Source organism: Enoplosus armatus, chromosome 19 (genome assembly GCF_043641665.1).
Source record: "Enoplosus armatus isolate fEnoArm2 chromosome 19, fEnoArm2.hap1, whole genome shotgun sequence".
Taxonomy (NCBI): domain Eukaryota; kingdom Metazoa; phylum Chordata; class Actinopteri; order Centrarchiformes; family Enoplosidae; genus Enoplosus; species Enoplosus armatus.
In genome coordinates this window covers 16,018,171-16,037,309 of record NC_092198.1, presented here as the reverse complement: position 1 = coordinate 16,037,309, position 19,139 = coordinate 16,018,171, and the positions used below count along the sequence as shown (strand labels likewise).

General features: G+C 42.1%; 1 protein-coding gene across 2 annotated transcripts in view; it reads left to right on the top strand.

Moving 5' to 3' along the window:
* Nucleotides 1-19,139, top strand: part of gphnb (gephyrin b) — an 89,310-nt gene that overhangs the window by 23,399 nt on the left and 46,772 nt on the right. For both annotated transcript variants that reach the window (XM_070925392.1, XM_070925391.1), the window contains exons 2-6: nucleotides 1,693-1,771; nucleotides 12,424-12,481; nucleotides 12,611-12,703; nucleotides 16,983-17,077; nucleotides 17,621-17,687. In XM_070925392.1, coding sequence (XP_070781493.1) covers nucleotides 1,693-1,771; nucleotides 12,424-12,481; nucleotides 12,611-12,703; nucleotides 16,983-17,077; nucleotides 17,621-17,687 — 392 coding nt within the window. The remainder of the gene's footprint in view (nucleotides 1-1,692; nucleotides 1,772-12,423; nucleotides 12,482-12,610; nucleotides 12,704-16,982; nucleotides 17,078-17,620; nucleotides 17,688-19,139) is intronic.

The following is a 19,139-nucleotide window of genomic DNA, read 5'->3' as shown; positions in this document are numbered from 1 at the left end:
TGTGTGTGAGAGAGTGTGAGTGTGTGTGTGTGTGTGTAAAGAATACTGCAGTCTTGAAGGAAGTTCCCTCTTCACACACATATACACACAAACACACACGCACACATGCACTTATGCAGCAGTGCCCCTTTAAAGCCAGGGTGGTGTGTATTCCATGTGCTTGCTCCCTTTCTCTCTCCTCCCTCAACCTTTTTCTCGCTGTGTCTCGCCTCCTCTCCCCTCCCTCCCGCAGTCTTTCTGTCTCTCTTGTTTCTCCCTCTCTTTCTCTCTTTCTGAGCTGGCTCGGTGTGCAAATGTCAGCACTCTCCCATTTATTTGCCAGAGCCCAGAGCAACGTCCTGCACCCTCTGTTTACCTCTGTCTCCACAGCGCTGCCCCATCGGCACTGCTTTTCTCCTCATCCCCCTTCCCCCTCTTTCTCTCTTTAAAAAAATCCCTACATCCGTTTCATCCCCTCTTCTCCACCTCAATCTCACCAACATCCCTCCATCCTTTCCCATCTCCAGCTCTGTTGCACCCCCCCTTTTGGCATCCCACTTCCATTTTTTACACCATTCTTGCTTCACCCATCCACTCACCCTATCCCTCCGCCCCTCCTCTCGTTCATGGATCATGGCACTTCATTGGAGTAACATCATGACATTTCCAGTCTTGTCTACAACTAGCGTGTCAAGTTTTTTGGATTAAATCCACTGCACCACCACCACCATCACCCTCCGGTGCTTCGTTTTTCATCTATTTTAAGACCCGAGCGTGTCCGTTCACGTTTGGCCCCGTCACATCACAAAACACCTTGTCCCTCTCTTCATCCTCCTCGTCTGTCTCTTTCTGTCTCCTCTCGCTTTATTTTATTTTATTTTTTCATTTTTCCTCTCCCCGTGCCCTCATCTTTCTCCCTGTCTCACTCCATCCGTCACTCTATCTGTCTGTGATCACCATGATGACTCATGTGGCTCGCACCTGCTCTGCAGTCGAGGGGCCGCCACGGTTTTAGAAGGAGAGGTTGGAGACGATGAAGGTGTGGCTTCACATAGGGTCAGTGTGATCAAAAAGTGTGCAAGGTGAAGGTCGGGGGGTGGGATGTCACTGGTCGCTTTATTTACACAGTGGCCAACAAATTAGAGCATCCTATTCTCCCTAATTTAGACACAATGGAAAAGCCTTGTACTGTATGTCCAAGGTGCTGTTGTTGTTTTTTTTTTGTCAAGTTACAGGTGTGAAATCTGTATCAAAATGTAAGAATGAATACAGACACGTTTCCAAAGCTGCACAGAACTACTCAGAGATTAGCTCAGATGCTTGGATTGGAGCTTCTTCAATGTTGTTCATCTAGTTTTCATCATCTGTTCAAAGAAAGATCATTTTGGTATATTTTATTTATCTGGAGATCAGTTCAGTCTCCCACCTTGTGTAATTAGATGTGGCTAACCATGACACGGTTTAGAAAATTAGAAAATACTAAATCTTGGTCTAGCAAAATCAGAAGGGAGCAGACATGAACGTACAGGATTTTGGGGAAGAAAAACATTTCAGTTTTTGGATGGCATGATACCTTTTGCTTTGTAATCACTCACACTTGTGGGAAATAATCGTTTGATATAACAATAGCAATTTGTGCTAAAGCCCTTCATGCATTTCATTTCAGATCAATCTGTGTACTAATTTCATTTTCTTCCGTCTCTGTCTATCCAGTGAGTGACAGCTGTTTTCGAAACCTTGCAGAGGACCGCAGTGGCGTCAACCTCAAAGATCTCGTCCATGATCCCTCCCTGTGAGTATTGACAACTCAGCCTACATTAATGATGAAAGAAAACATCAGACGACACCTTCATGCACACAAGCGTTTATTCCAGAGTTATGTCCTTTAACTAACCTTAAATTTACCACACACAGGCTCTCTGCATGTGTGTGTGTGTGTGCGTGTGCTTGTGTGTGGAGGCTGTCTTCTTGTTGTGCAGAGTGTAACTAAGAAACTAAAAATATCTCTTCAACACAACATGTCGGGGCTCCGTGTCACCCTATGGAGAGAAATTCCCAGCATGCATGGCAACAACAAAAGAGCTGCAGCACTCTTCTGTTTAAGGATGACTCTTGGTAGCTGCAAGAAGTCATTATTTGCTCAAAGAAGCTAAAGGAGGTGAAGTCAACAATTGTTTCCCTTAACAGGGACGTGATCAGTGACAAAAGAGCATGAAAAACACACAGGAAACAATAATCTCCATCACAATTGAACTTGTGTGCTATTGTGTACTATACTTGTGGACTAAGTACATGTCCAAACTAGCAAAATCTTCTTTTACTAAATGCATTAAAACATTGTTTTTGCACCTTTTCATGAGCTTTAAAAGGTTGCACTATATCAGGTTTTCTCTATGCTGTTTTGGCTTATTTCTGGTGTAGACAAGTCGAACTAAAAACACAGAAGTGACAATGAACGTCACTTTTATAAATTCTTTAACTTAAAAACAAAGCAGGCAGTTCACAATTTTATGAAGAGAATGAAGGTAATAAAAAAGGGCCACTGATTACTTTGTAAAAGCATGCAACCTATGTAATAAGAGACAATACATGGCCAAAAGTATGTGGACACCCAGACAATACACCTTTATGTGATTGCTGAACATCTCATTCCAAAACTATGGAAATGAATGGCCTGCTATTACAGCCTCTACTATTCTGGGAGTGCTTTCCTCAAGATCTTTTAACCTGGCTACAGAGATGTGCTCCCATTCCAGCCACAAGAGCCTTTGTGAGGTTGGGTACTGATGATGGGCGATAAGGCCTGGCTCACAGACCCAAAGGTTGGACTTGATATGGTTGAGGTCAGGGCTCTATGCAGGCAGGTTCTCCCAAACCAAACTGGGAAAAACACTTTTTTAATGTCATCGCAGTGTTAAAACAAGAAAGTAAAAGGATCTTTCCCAAACTGTTGCCACAAAGTTGGAAGCTAACTATTGTCAAAATTTGGAACAAAGGGCCCAAACCATAAAAACCAGCTCCATAGGTCCACATACTTTTGGCAGTATAATGCACACTGACTATGTCAACTGCAGCAGTCCACAGCAATTTTATGTCAGATTTGATGTCACAAAGATTAGTGGCGCTCAAACAATCTTTTACATCATTGCACATGTCACACACTGCCTTTCAAAGTGCCGCCCCGGCCTGTGACTCTGAACGCCACGAACTGTGACCCCAACATGCAGCCTCACACACGCTTCTCTGGACATCCAAGCCATTCTCTGTATAGCCATTGATTCGCTGAAGCTACTCTCCTCCTCTGTCACAATATCACACCAGTCAATATCACTGGAGCGCCACCAGTCCCCCCAGCTGTGGGACCCTGCACTGTTCCATGCTTGTCATGTTCTTTATGGTATGTTTATTTGGAGGCTGATGTGTAATGTATGTGTCAAGTCTGTGTGACACAGAGAGGGGGCCTGCGCCATGTCATGTGCGTCACGCTAGACAGAGCACCAGAGAGAGATTAGGGATCCATCGCACGCTTATTTGTACACTATGCATACTAGGGAAAATTTAGAGTTGATTTGTGTTATTTTGTTTGTGTATCTGTCCGTGCACACATGAACATGCTTTAATCCATGTATGTGTGTGTGTGTTTTTTGTGGCTTTTACACACAGGTCATGTTTAAATTACAGGGTCAAGCAAGGGACTAGCAGGTTTGTGCGTCTCATTCAGCTTCTTTCTTGAGCTAACGTTAAATTTCCTTTGTTTATACTGTGAGCAACATTGATCAACTAAGTTGATGTTGTTGACAATGGACAGTGCATGAACACCCTGTTGCCACTATCTAGTGCTCTGCAACTTGAAAGATTTGAACCACCTAATAATTCAATTTGAATATTGTTTAATGAATAACTTTACAGTAAGTGTCTTATTAGGTAGGATGTTTAAACAGAGAAGCACAGCTTGACTTGTCACTCTTAGCATCATTTGTAATAACAATGGCACTTTTTTTTTACACATATGTTGTTGCTCTATAGTTTGCTTTATTTGCACTTATATTTGAGAAACTGTACATTTTGCCACTCTGTGCAACATCAAATACATTATAAGAGAAACATAATGCTACCCAGATTACGTTTTCATCGACATAATGAGGAAAGGTTTTTAATGCTAGTATCTGCAAACATCCGCACTAAACATTTCAGGAAACATTAATTGACAACATATTTCATATTTTCCCTACACTAAACTAAAGCATGATTCACGGGTTTAATGTTTATGTTGAGGCAACACAAAGTACTTGGTCTCGGTTAAATCAGCGTTGTCTTGAAGCATGAGACAGGATGAGTTTACTTTTGATCATATTTTGCCTTTGGGATTGTCCCCTAACTTTAACTCAGTGGTGTCAAAGTCCTGCACTTTATACACCTACCACATACCGCGACCACCTTCCTTTGACTTACTTGTGGTACAAGAATGTAACATAGACAGGAAACAAACATTGCCAATGAACATTAGTAGTTTGGTCATTCCGGTTGAGTAATATATAAATGTAATTTCTAGGAGCACCAGCTTTTAGAAGCTCTAGCAGTAAAAGTGTTTTGCAAAAGAAGGATGTTTTTGGAAGCCAAAGTGCAACAAAAAAAACCTTCTAGACGGCATCTTATTTGGGGTATTTTCAATGTGAAACAATCTCGTCTGAGTGATGCTGAAAATCAAACACTTGGATTTACTCCATGTCAATATATGATTTATCCTAATCTCCACCCTCGTTTGGATTTATGCATCACAAATTGACGCAAGAAATATAAGAGGTGGATTTATATAGTTTAAATATTGGAATACAAGTCAAGGCAAGGTCTGCATTCATGGCATCTTAAGAGGCTTTGGATTCCACTATAATACTTATAGAGATGGCTTAACTCAATGTATCATCAATTTTGCACTTTCCTGATGGAGAAAATGTTCCTGGAATGAAATCACTTCAGCTGAGTAATAAGGAAATGTGATTGGCTGTTGACAGTTGATGAAAGGTTCAGTTGTGGCCAACTTATTTTGGTTGGCAAGTTTGTTGATGTGAGGCTTGTTGGCTAGCTCTCCTCTATGGGAAATCAATGGACTTCCAGTGAGGGTTGATCGTGTTGCTCAGTGTGAATTAGTTAGATAAGTGCTCTGTGTTCCACTCACGGCACCAAGAAGAGACTTTGGATGAAGGTGTTGTGAACCAGTTAAGTGCAAGTTGATCTTGGATTAAACAGGGTGCTGTTAAACATTTAAACTGGACATTCAGACCGGCAGTCAGTGTTGGCGTCCCTGTCTGCTCTGCTGTGTTGCGGTGATGGTAGCTGATGCAGACGGGCTCTGGCTGACCTCCTCTGGCCTGAGATCCTCCATGCCATGTTAATCCACGCCACATCAGGTTGACCAGCCGGAACGCTGTGCCCTCAATGTGCCACTGCTGCTGTGACAGAGACACATAGACAGGGACAGAAAGAGAGAGAGAGAGAGAGAGCGGGGGAAGGAAGGGAGGAGGGAGGGAGTATGGGGCCACAGCAGGACACATAACATAAACTATAATCACAGGCACACAAACACACACACACATTGGCACATGCAATCAATCAGTCTGCCCAGTTTGGCATTCAGGAGCATCCAGAGGTGCGTCAGGTGGAGAGAAAAATGATATGTGGCAAAAGAAGTGAAAGAGTAACAGAGGGGGGTCAAACAAATGATACCCAGACTCAAGGACACACAGATGATGCAGGGGTAGGGGTGTGTGTGTACATGTGGGTGCCCTTGTGTGTGTGTGTGTGTGTGTGTGTGTGTGTGTGTATTTTTTTTGTATGCATCTTTACCTTTTCAGTGTGAGCGAGTACTTTTGTTTAGATTTATTTATTTTTGCATGTCATGAGTGTGTGCGTCTGTGGGTGTTTTTATGTTTATGTGTTGGAGGGGCTGAGTGAGCCTCCCTCCCGGGCAGTTGAGCCAACTCTGCGTCTCTGCCCTCCAGCGACTTGTGTTGTAACAACCTTTGTCAATTTTACAAATTGTCATGGCTAAGAATAGCTAGAAGTCAATCAGATGGGTGACAGTAGGCCCAATTTCATAGTCGGGGGACAAGGACACACACACACAAACACACACACACATAAACATGTACTGCTACAGTACCATAATAATTATATATTTTTACTTGGATTGACTTTCTTTAAAGTTTATACAATGTTTAATGCAAAGTTTAGCGATAACATCAGCATCCAAATGCACAAGTGTTTACAATCATGTTATTAAAGCTGCTGTAATGTTGCCCTTGTAAATTAGATTTCTTATTGTTTGCACATATCAACTTAAAAATGATCATATATATTTCCGCTGTTTATTTTGGGGCTGGTTGATGAGTTTCATTCACTTCGGCTCTAGTTTTGAACTAAACTGTTCATAAGGTTAATAGCCACCACCATCTACAGCAACAGAGTTATTGTATTATGATTATAAGCCAGTGACAAAGGTACGTTCGGTCACCATCCGTCACTCGACACTCAGTTCAGAAGATTTGGCGTTAAAGATGAATATATACATACATATAAAAATGTGTCAAACAAAAATTCAAAGCTTGACTGACTTTTTGTCATTTTTTGTGTTAACGGGAAATTCTGGTCATTTGAAACCTGGGCCCTATTTTTTTTTTTTATATAAATTTTGCTGTCCAAATGAGTAATAGTTACCAAAAGTTGATCCGCGAACTGCCTGCAATGGCTGCAATGCAATTCTTGGGGGCAATTGTACCCATGAAAAGGGGTAAGATATGGGTAAGTTGTGAGATAGTGAAGTCTCTATGATTCTGAGGTTCTACCTGCAGACCTGAGCAAAGGTGTAGTTTACATTGCAAGTAATCTGAAACACACATATGAGCAAGTGCTTGTTTTTGCCACAGATGTTAACTTTGTTGTTGTGTGAATACGAGAAGTCTGTTTGATACGTGGCGTACAGTAGACGGGATGGTTTAGACAGAGAAAACGAAATGGGAGAGGGGACTGTCAGCATTGGCAGATGTGAGCCAGGATGACATTTATTCTGTAAATAAATAGAACGCTTGTGGGGTGGAGTGGTCTGCAGAATATTTCATAGTGTGGGTGTGTGTGTTTCTTAGGCGGTGTGTGTGTTGTTTAGTGGCTGTGAGTGGAATCATGAGAGTGGAACCCCTCGCTGAGCACTCAGAGCTCTCATCACGGTAGGGGTTTGAAGAGGTGGGCTAGTCCGCTCCTCCTCCTCCTCCTCCTCCTCCTTCTCCTCCTCCATCCCTCCATCCTTCCCTCTATCAGCTAACATGTTGAGAGGTGACCCCTTGAGAGCTTTCCTACATATGGACGAACCAACAACTCAGCTGTAATGGGCTCGACTCCATGCTACCACTGGGAGTGTGGAGATGGCAGAGGCTCTCCTCTCCTCCCTGGGCGGAGTGTGTGTGTAGCAAAGCAAGAGAAAGAAGGAGAGAGTGAGATTGAGTGCCCTGTACAAAGAGCTTGTATTATTAATGAAATCACCCTGGCAGATGGGTCTTATCTTGGAAGTGTCCCACAACCACTGAGATTTGCAGCTGGCTTGCGCACACACACACACACACACACACACACACACACACACACACACACACACACACACACACATTTCCTCTCTCTTGTTAAGTGTGCCCCTGACAGTCTATCCCTCCTTTTTCTCGCTCTTTTCACTCTGCGCCTTTCCCTCTCATCCTGTCTTTCTCTCTTTATCCTCCTCTCTGTGCTCTTCTTTTATTCATAGAAAGATTTGGCCGAGGCGTCCTGGCTTTCAGGCCAAAACTACTGCCATGCTCTTCCTCCCATCTTCCTCCGCCAGCCCCACTACCCCCCCCTCCCGCCCCCCTTTCCCTCCATTCCTTCCTCTGCCCGCATCAGGATTTGTCCACACCCCGAGCAAAAAGCCTTTATTCCAGGCTGACTACCGCCGGCCTGCAGTTTGAAGAAGAGCTTTATATGTCGTAACCCCCTGCAGTAGAAAGAGACATAGATGGGTGTTAGAGATTAAAATGTTGCAGACCCTCTCCCCTCTAATAGGCTTCCCTCAATTCAGAGCACACCCTCCCAAATACAGCCAAGCACTCTATCTGCAAAGACGCCAGTCATGCTGAAACACATTTGTGCACATTATCATATATGTATAAATACACATTCGCATCTATACATACATACACATACTGTATGTATGCATGCATGTACATCAGTGTGCAAAATATGGGGGGGTCTCAGGGGGTCTCTGACTTCCTAATTAACTCTTAGGACCCCCTGAATACGATAATATATCACAAAATTAAGCTAATTGTTTACTATTTATCTGTATTATAAAATGTATTTTCATGTTTAAATATTGAAAGGTGAGAAGCAGCACAGAAAATGCGACTGACAGTGAACAAGCAGCTGATGTAGCCTATATTTATGTCTTACGTCCTTTTTCAAGTTCTTCAATTGTCTTTTTAAATCCCGAAAACAAAGTAATAAAACATGGGGTTTGGAGATTTACTGCTATTCTACAAATGATGTCATTGTATAAGCTGAATCTTTCTGAACAGCTCACCTGTGTCAGAAAAGCACACAAGGTCAGGTAACAGTTAAATCTCCAGTTAAATCCCGGTGAATTAATAAATAAAGGTATCAACGCTGTGACAGCTGTGTGTAACATTACACACGGTTTTGGAGAGGTGTGTGAGTGTGTGTCTGTGACATTGAGTTTGTGTGAGAAGGAAACACGAGAAAATTATTTACTGAAAATGTGGAGGTTCTGCCTGTTTTTGTCAAACATTTATTTAGTTCCTTGTTGTGCGCCCCAAGACCGCCCATGGCGCGAGACCCCCAGATTGTCATATTACACATACTACACAGTATTTCACACACACATATGTATGCATAGATAAGCATGTACATTCAGATATAGTCACACATGTGTGCATGTACAAATAAATTGTACAGTATATGCACACATACAGATACTGCATGTGTGCTTACATATGCATGTACACACACATATACATATATACACATATACACATTCTGTGTGTGTGCACATACACATGGCCAATACCAGCCTAACAATAATCGGACTGAATTGCCATTTTCACTTCATTCATTTTGAGTGACTTCGTGTTCATGTTAGCAGTTCTGTTTGGGATGTGGGGTTCAAGTTTTGTCCTAACTGATCAGTAGTGAGTGACGTGTCCGTCCTGGTGACGTAATTTTCAGACAACAACGAACCTGCAGTAGTGGTTTGAGCAGTTAATGTTTTTTATGTTGAAATCTGTCCATTTAAGAGTTATTGATTCTTAATTGTTCTTAACTGTATTTTTACCTTTATTTGATAGCTGACAGTGTATAGACAGACAGTAAACGTATAGGGGGAAATTACATGACCACTTGGTTAGAGTTGTTCTGTAAATCAGCTACAACAACTTGTGTCAATCTCATCCATGCCATTTTTCTGTTGCTCTTTTTTCATGGATGTAGCTATGTAGCTAGCTAGCTGTGTTGACAATGATGACAATTCCATTCTTTTTCCACCTACAAAGCTCTGATTGGTTGGTTCTCCAACTGGGAGAAACATCTTTGCCGTCAATGGTCACAACACCAGACTTATTTGAATTGCTGAAAAAAAATCTGATTTTGAGGTGATTCAGAAGTCTGGTAGCAGGCTAGTACAGTATATACAGTGTAATCACATACAGTATATACAAATTTGTGGGTGTACAAACATGCATACACACACACACACACACACATACACACACACACACACACACACACACAAACAGTATATGCAAACACTTGCACATATTTTTGCTTGTCCACACCTACCAAAAACTAATGCAGTCTAAAACAACAGTCCTGCAATAAACCCTGTTTTCAAGAAGGTTATACTGTTTTATTCTGTTTTATTTGAAACGGTTTTAGAGAATTCAACTGGTCATTTTTTGAGCTGGTGCAGTTTGTTGTGCTGTTGAATTGTATTGTGTTACTGACAGGTGTTTCTATTATTTTGTCCACCCCATTTACCTCAATGAGAGTTGCTAAATAACAGAAACACCTCTCTGCTCTGTATATTCACACACACTGTATGCTTACACATGTATATACATACATACACAAGTAAACACACACACACAACACATACAGTACACCTATACCTATACATATGTATACTATATATAGACACAAAGATACTTAAATATACATGTATATAGAAATTTACACACACATACGTAGCCTACATAATGTGTACTACAAAACTTCAAACATCTCCAAACACATTCTTTACTCCAGCCACATATGTACAACTATCTGTAGTAATACACAACACATGTGGTGTGTATCGTGTACACACAGCGATACAATACACAAATACATAAACTGTACATTGATATATATATGCAAATACATCCACAAGCTTACTGTAATACTGCAGATGTTATAAGCTATATAAGGGTGCACACACACATATGTCTTGGCACATAGATACATGTTGTGTATACTGACATCGACATAGACACACACATGAATACACAAATCACATCATAGCTTAAAGATATTTCATGAACATGCAGCTACGTGCACCTCCGCACACTCAAAAATGTCCAGTCAACAACATATTGCTGGCTTTGCACAGAAATGGCATCCCCGATAGTTACAAAAAAAACCCAGAAACATTCACCGGCACACACAAACTCTCACACACTCTCTCACGATGAACAACACAGCAACTAGAGGCTTCAGGCAGGAGGGGTTGCCTAGGAAACGGTGGGAAGGAACCCTAGTTATTTGTGTTGAGCATATTTTCATTTGGGCTGAAACAGAGAAGCATAAAAACCCCAGGAGAGGGAGAGAGGTGATTTGTCCTGACAGCTCCTTTACTCTCCCGAGGTGTAACACAGACACACACACACACACACACACACACACACAAGCGGACGAATGCACATGCATGAACACAATCATACATACAGACACATACAGAGATGCCAAAAAAAACCTCCTCCCTCCCACCCAAGCACATCAAGTGAAGTAAATCACTCGTGCCATCACAGGAATGTCAGCAGGGGAGTGTGTGTGTCTGTGTGTGTGTGTGTGTGTGTGTGTGTGTGTGTGTGTGTGTGTGTGGGTGTGGGTGGGTGGGTGCACAAGTTAGTGGATGCTCCGAGTGGCCCTACATGTGCAGTGTTTCATGAAAAAGTACTCCTCAAATGATTCTTTCTGACTTCTCTGCCTCTTTTGTCAGAAGCAGACAGCTTCCCTCTGAGCTTCATGCTTCGTCTCCATGCATGCTTGCTGCGGTATTTTGGTGTTGTCTTGCTTAGCGTGTCTCTCTGCTGCTCCATTGCACAGTTTGAAAACTGAGCAGAGCCGATGGATTTGGTGAAACGATATTTCCAGGGTGCACCAATGTATTCTGTGTAACTCGGTGTGTGAAGAGTGAGGGTTTCCATGTGGATGAAAAGCATCTGAAAGGCAGAAAAATAGCGGATGCTTTAATGTTCACAGAGTTCATGGGTATTTGTCTGAGGGAGGGTATCATGGCGTTTAAGTGGCTGACGCGGAGGGGAAACATGATGCAGTAGGCTCCCAAAAATAGCGCTCCTTAAAAAAAGAAAAGGGTTACATAAGGGGTGTCTGTGCAGAGCCTTCACCTTGAGCCTGGGGTTGTTCTTTTTGGAGTGTCATACCCAGTCCGGCCACAGGAGGTCGCCATGGATCGCTGTTCAGCAGCAGCTGCTGCTCTGTCCTTGTCAGAGCTCCCTCTTCAGTGGGCCGTCCTGTGGAAAATCCTTCCAGGAAGGGATGTTCAAGGGCATTCTCTCTCTCTTCCTTTTTTGCTGTTATATTTCAACAACTCTTTCTTTTTCCTGTCTCACTCGACTGTCTTTATTTCCTCCATTCCCTCTCACACATCTTCTAAGTCTCTGTCATCTGCTCTCTTTTCTCTCCATCAGTGTTTTGCATTTTCATAAATGACAGATACAGACACAAAGAACTGAAGAAGAGACTTTGTTTCACTCAGACAAACGCCACATATACAAGCTTTGGGGTGCATGTCTGGGTTAGGGTGTGTTTTCTGCTTTATTACTCTGAGAAAGATGGAGGTGAGCCCACAATATCCCACATCCACGTGTGGCAGCAGGGCGGTGACATATAGAGAGGAGAGAGACTGTCCTTCAACTGGTCGTCCTGAGTTTCAGCTCTCCACTTCTGGGGGTTGGTAAAGAAAACATTGACTTCTGACGAGGTCCACAGTTCCTTAACTGACCTTTTGACCTCCCTGTAGAAGGGTAGCAAGACAAAAGAGGATTTTCTTGCAGGGATCAATAAAGTGTCTTGTCTGGAATTTAATACATTAATAACTGTATCTGCAATCTAATGACTTTCTTCTTTTCTCAGGTTGGGGGGTATGATCTCGGCCTACAAGATAGTGCCAGATGAGATAGACGAAATCAAGGTATGTAATCTATTAATCTGTCTGTTTATCTGCTGTATCTATCTATGTACATTATCTTTTATCTGTTATAATTAATTGTGTGTGTGTGTGTGTGTGTGTGTGTGTGTGTGTGTGTGTGTGGACCGACAGGAGACTCTGGTGGACTGGTGCGATGAAAAGGAACTTAACCTTATCCTAACCACCGGCGGCACTGGCTTTGCCCCGAGAGACGTCACACCAGAGGTGAGTTTAAATGTGTCAATCACAATTCTCTCCATAAGCAACAATGTTTTTGTTTTGTTGTGTTTTTTTTTAATTGATTGAATTAAAAACAAATGTCTGGAACTGAGACATCCAGTATAGCGGTGTACATTGTTCATTGAACGCATCATGACATACTGTAGTGTTGGAATAACTGGCTCAAAAGAGTGATAGCGAACAATGTCCCAAGTCACATATGCAAACTGTATAATGACGCTTGAGAGTGGCATTAAAATATAGCCAGAAACACTTTACATAAGAATCAACAAGGACAGCTTGGGGTGAAACATGGACACTGCTTTGATACAAGGTCATATAAGGGAAGTAATGTGATACCACTATAATGATGACTGTCTTTGTGAGGGAAACGCTGTTGAAAAGTGGACCTCTCCTGTTGCTGCCTGGGCTTTTATTCAGGGAACCTCAGCCTGTTTCTGCTGATTACACATGTGTGTTGCAGCACTGATTAACACACAGTGTAATTAGCCCCGCGGTCACATGGGAAATAAAGAGGCAGAAGTTGGATCCTTATTGACTCACATGGGATTGTGTAGCAAGCAATTCGGAGATAATGGGTGGCAGGTGTCAGTACGGGTCTGTTGAGTGTTTCTATCACTAATAATAGATCAACTACAGGAGAGGAGGCCATAGTGGCTTAAGGTCTGCACACAATGTTTCCTATTTATTGTCTTGACACATTTTTCAAAATTTCCACAAATCAGCTGTACTATTTTGACAAATATGATGATAAGAATTTTTCAGTAGTAAAACTGCAATCACCCCCTGTTTTATACTATATTTAAAATCAATATATTGAAGCCTGACAACTCGCATGCCATCATGGTGCCATATTCATTGTTTCCAGCCCACCAGTTCAGTAGTAGGGGAAGCTCTTGGGTACATTAACACAAACGTACATTATTAGTTTTTCTTTCCTTGATATTGCTGGTAACCATATCAAATACAACTGATTTCATTCCAGACAACATCAAATATGAAGTTTTAAAGACTTCCTGTACCCAATTTATATGCATACACACATACTTGTGCATATATACAGTCAACTGTACTGTGAAGGCAGTATACGACTGTGCATACGTTCCTCTTTCTCATCTTTTCTTTACCCATCTCGCCACACACCATTGTTAACCGCATAACTTTAAATCAGAACCACTTTTTGGATTTACACTGCTATCCTTCTGCTACATTCACTGAGCCAACCTCACTCACACACACACACACACACACTCACATACAAGCAAGCTGGCAGGGGATGAGCTGTGGTTCTCAGCAGTATCATTGGTCCTCATCAATCATGGTAGACAGCAACCTTCCTGGAAGGGGGGAAGACACGTAGACACTGTAGTCGCTGATAATACCTGCTATCTGATTCGACCCTGTATGCTGGAGACAACGATATCTCTCTGTCTGTCTCTGTGGGTTTGACGGCTGTACAAGACACGTATGACTGTATTCTGTTTTAGCTGAAAGCAGGACGGAACTAACCGATTACATCTGATGTCTTTACTCGAATCAAAGAGCTCTTTGTATACCCTTATTTTTACTTATTGTAGTAAGTACTACATGTTGCTGTATTTTACATTGCATCCATTAATACATTTAGGAAACCATGTCTCAGCTGTCTGACCGCTGAAAAATCCTTATCTGACCTGTGTCCTCCCCATCCACATTAGCAATCAAGATTGATTTCATCTTTGGAATCAATATGGGACTACGTCTTTTTCTTGGTCAGTCTGTGCGTTTAAACAATTTAATGTTAAATGATTCTATAGCTTGGAATTTCCCATAAGTGTATTATACACAATGTGTGCTTACATTGTTTGTCAGCTGGGATATCATTTCATACAAACCAGCAGGGATTACTGGTACTAGTAGTAAACAGTAATGACGTACTCTATTCTATTCCTACCACATCATACCGGCCATAATATTTTTCTTCGTACGTTTCCAGCTGATACTTTGATGTTAAGCAGATGAGCATTTACGTGGACTGTAGCACGTAAATGCGGTGGCAAAATCAAAGTTGAAATAGTGTCAATAGTTGTCCATAGCCGCTGCCTGCATTGCTTTGTGTCAGGTCATTTACTCTGCCATGGTTTTGTATGGCAAAAATGTCACTTTGTTTTGTTAAAGCTGCACCTCATGTAAACCTATAACAAGGCATTGGAGCTTGGTCGCTTCCTGTTAGCCTCCGTTCAACAGATGTGCTCTTGATTAATTGCTTTCCTCATGCCAGTACATTGATTTCCAGTGATCAGCCCGTGGCACAACAAGCATGGAGGATGTATGCTCCAATATTTAACTAGGACTAAATTTCCTTAAGATCAAAAAAGAAATTCAATGCATACTTTGGGTCAAGGCACTGGTGTAATGAAACCTGAATAAAAGCAGTGTCTACTTTTACACGGGCGTAACTTGCTGGAAGAGAAAAAACATTCTCGTTCTGTGAATTTGAGGACTGCACTTGTAATTAAGACAAAACCTCTCTCTTTGTTTTCCTGCGTTTAGACAAACACATTGCAGTAGAACATGCAGTATGTCTTTTACACTTTGTCTGAATGCATGCCTGTTGAATCAAACAAACCCATCTCCCTCCTCTCCCAATCAGTGACTTTGTATAATGTGTGATGAGGTATGAATCCAGCCTCCCCCCTCCCCCTCTCTCCCTCCTTCCCTCTTGTTACTATCTCACCCCTCCCCTCGTCCCTTCCACATTCTTTCCCTCCCTCCATCTCCCTCCTCTCCCGAGTCCAAGCCCACGATGCTCATCAGTGGCTCCTCTCTCTTTGAAGTCTTTTCTCTCCCCTCTCCCTCGCTAATGGTGCGTTTGAAGTGTCACTCAACTCAAGGGCACCCAACACACACAGCTGGAGGAGAAGGCACTATCTTCTCCGCTATCTATCTGTCAAGAACGTGCCGCATTGACTGCAGTCCCACGAATGTGTACACAATCGCACACAAACATTTGTTGCATATGTCCCTGCAAAGATGGTGGACTTTGCAAAACCACCACCCCTGGAAACCACACCACGTTTTTATGAAATAAAATACCAACTGACCAAAATACCAAACCAAAATGCCTATGCACATTGTGTACAAAATGTGATAAATAACCGATAGATAACGCAAACCTTTCACGATTTAATTGCACAGACTGACCACGCGAAAGTATTGACGTCAAAGATTGAATCAATCTTGATTGCTAATGGGGGACGTAGAGGAGGAGAAGGGTCAGATAGGGATTTTTCAGCCTTCAGACAGTTGAGACATGGGTTTAGCAAGAGGGATTGTAAATCAATATTTGAAGGGCAGTCCAGATGTTTTTGAGTCAAGACATGCATTCAGGAGGTTTGTGGGATGATTATCAGTATTTTCTGGACATCTGCCTGACTGTTACAGCTTTACCTCTTCACCTACAGTAGCACTTTGCCAAGATGTTTTAATGAGGAATTATGCAGTAATAAGTGATGATTTCCTGTTCTGTTGTTTTTCTCTGTTTTTATAGTCATTGTAAGTTGCTCTGGTTTTGAGCCTTGGCTGAAGACACAAAGGCTTAACATGCTCATGGACCCAATGGAAAAATGAATGTCCTGTCTTTTTCATATTGACATTTATTGTGTCACAACTTGATAGCAGAAATTGTCAAATTAACTCTCTTAATTGCTCTCCTTCAATTCTTGAAGCATTATGGAAACTTAAACTAAATTTAAATATGGCTCCTTGAAATCACAGATACCCCACTGTATTTAAATGTCTCATTTGCTCCCATCTGCTGGGTCAGGTGTAGGGTGATGTTCACCCAACAGGCCCCTTTATCCAAAGCGAAGTAGGAAGTTTGTTTCATTGCATTGCATTTTATTTTTGTAAGTGAACCCGGGTTTGTAAACAAAAGTCACAGGGAATAAAGAGTTACACCTCGGGTAACATCTGGAAGATTGAAGTCCCTGTAACTGTAGGAAGGACAGATTTGTCAGTGTTCATTTTGTTGTAGCTTTTCTAAGCATGATGAATTTGTCCACCAAATGTCGACACCCATCCATCTCTTTATAGAAAGCCCTTCCTGTAATTTACATTTGATTACATCCTCACCTCCTAATGAACAGTGCCACGGTATCTTTAGTTCAAACAAACCTAAACTGCATGAGTAAACTCTTCGGCATTTGAATAAATCGTTTCAATAATACGTAGGATGGACTTTGATCACACTGATGACCCTCCTCTTCATGTCTCTTCTCTCCAGGCCACTAAGGAGGTGATAGAGCGCGAGGCTCCAGGGATGTCTCTGGCGATGCTGATGGGATCCCTCAACGTCACACCACTAGGCATGCTTTCCAGGTCAGACACGCACGCTATCACATAGGACACGACCAAAACACTCGATTCATTTATTTAATCCTCTATTTAAACATGTAGTTATTTAATCCTCTATTTAAACATGTAGTTATTTAATCCTCTATTTAAACATGTAGTCTCATTGAGATCAAGATTGTTTTTCAAGAGAGGCAGTGCACAGGAATTATATCAACATATACTGTATAGACAAACACGTAGAAATTACATAACAATGAAGCTTGTTTCAGAGTTTTTTGTAACTCATTCTAATTACTGTATGTAGACGTGATCAGAGAGCAGAGGTAGGTTGGGCAGTTATTCCAGTAGAGCCTCATAGATAAATAATGTGCAGTGCGACTCCCCTCTGTTGGTTAAAGAGGCAAAATGGTGAGTGAGTTCATTTATCACCTGTGCTTCACAGTACAGTGCACTATGAAGCGCTGAATCAAGGCTTTAAGGTGGAGGGAAAGGTGTGTGTCAGCATAATCAAGCATATTTGTGGCACTCTGTATTCATGTAAACTTTCCCTGTGCTTGTGTGCGACAGACCTGTGTGTGGTATCCGAGGGAAGACACTCATCATAAACTTACCAGGAAGCAAGAAAGGCTCCCAGGTAGGAAACGCCTCAAACAGCTGTAGCAACATCACCTTTCTCCTGTGGATGCTAGTGTTAGGTGTAGTTAGGATTCACCTGACGGGGCAAAGTGACATGGAGGATAAACACGGGAAAACTCAGACTCGCAGGTGGCAGATCAGGTGCTGTGCTTGAAAAAGTTCAAATAGTTCTGGTGATAGGTTAGATCCCCAACGTCTGTCCCCATGTCAAAGCGTCCTTGAGCAAAACACTAATTACTCCTGATGGTTAATGCCGGTGACTCGCATGGCTGCTTGCTGCCATCAGTGAGCGAGTGGGTGAATGAGAGGAAAATTGTAAGGCGATCTGGATAAAAGTGCCATATGCAGTCCATATAGAAAGTGGACACAAAACTTCCCATTTTGGCACTGGGACAACCTCAGATGAATGTATCTTTAAATGTATTACAAAATATCTTTTAAAGTGAAATAAAGCAAAAAAGTCAGCGCTACAGTTCTGGTTCCACCACGCACAGGACACCTTCGGTACATGAACAAAAAATCTGTGAAGGATACATAGCAACCAGTGACTCTGTCTTGAATGCTGCAACTTGTTAGCTATGACCTGTTTGTGTGGGCAGTATTAGCTTAGCATTGTGCTAGTAACATGGCCCCTTATGTAAAGGTCAACTTCACTTCAGACTCTTACCTGCACATTGTTTCTGATCTGTAAATGTATCTACATGCAGTTATTATCTGTGTGTGTGTGTGTGTGTGTGTGTGTGTGTGTGTGTGTGTGTGTGTGTGTGTGTGTGTGCGCAGCATGGGTGCAGAATGTGTATGGATTTGAAGGTGTGTGACTTAGTGTGCGCCTCTGTGTGCATTCATTTCAAGGATTAAATGATGCAGAGTGCATCTATACCTTTGTGGGTTTGTGTTTGCATTATATGTGTGTGTGTGTGTGTGTGTGTGTGTGTCCACCCACTGCTGTCTCCCTCTCCATCTGTCTCCCTCTCTCTGCTGTGCTGACCTGCACATCTGTCTCTGTCTCGTTACGCGCCTGCTTCTCCTGATCGATTTTAGTATTTCTTTTAATCAATTACGCCACCTCTCCCCCATCTGCTGCCATATTAGTGTCTCTCTCATCAACCCCCATTTAAAGTTAATGGCACAAGCCGCCCATTGCAGGCTTTTATTACGATGATGTCCTGTCATAAAGATAACGGGGAAGTCCAGCTGAGCCGATCCACAATCCACTCTATGTCTGCACAATGCTGTTCAGATAGTCAACAATTCAATCACAGCTGTGTGTGCTTTTAGGGTTTAATATCTGCCCTGGTTGTTCGCATTTTGTCCATATTGTGATGAGATTTTTCAGTTTTAAGAAGATGTTGGTGAGGATATGATTTTAGCCTCAGAGGTAGTGGTCTGGAAAATCTCCAGTGAAACCTGCCTAACTGATGTAAGAACATCATGACTTTGAATGAGTTCC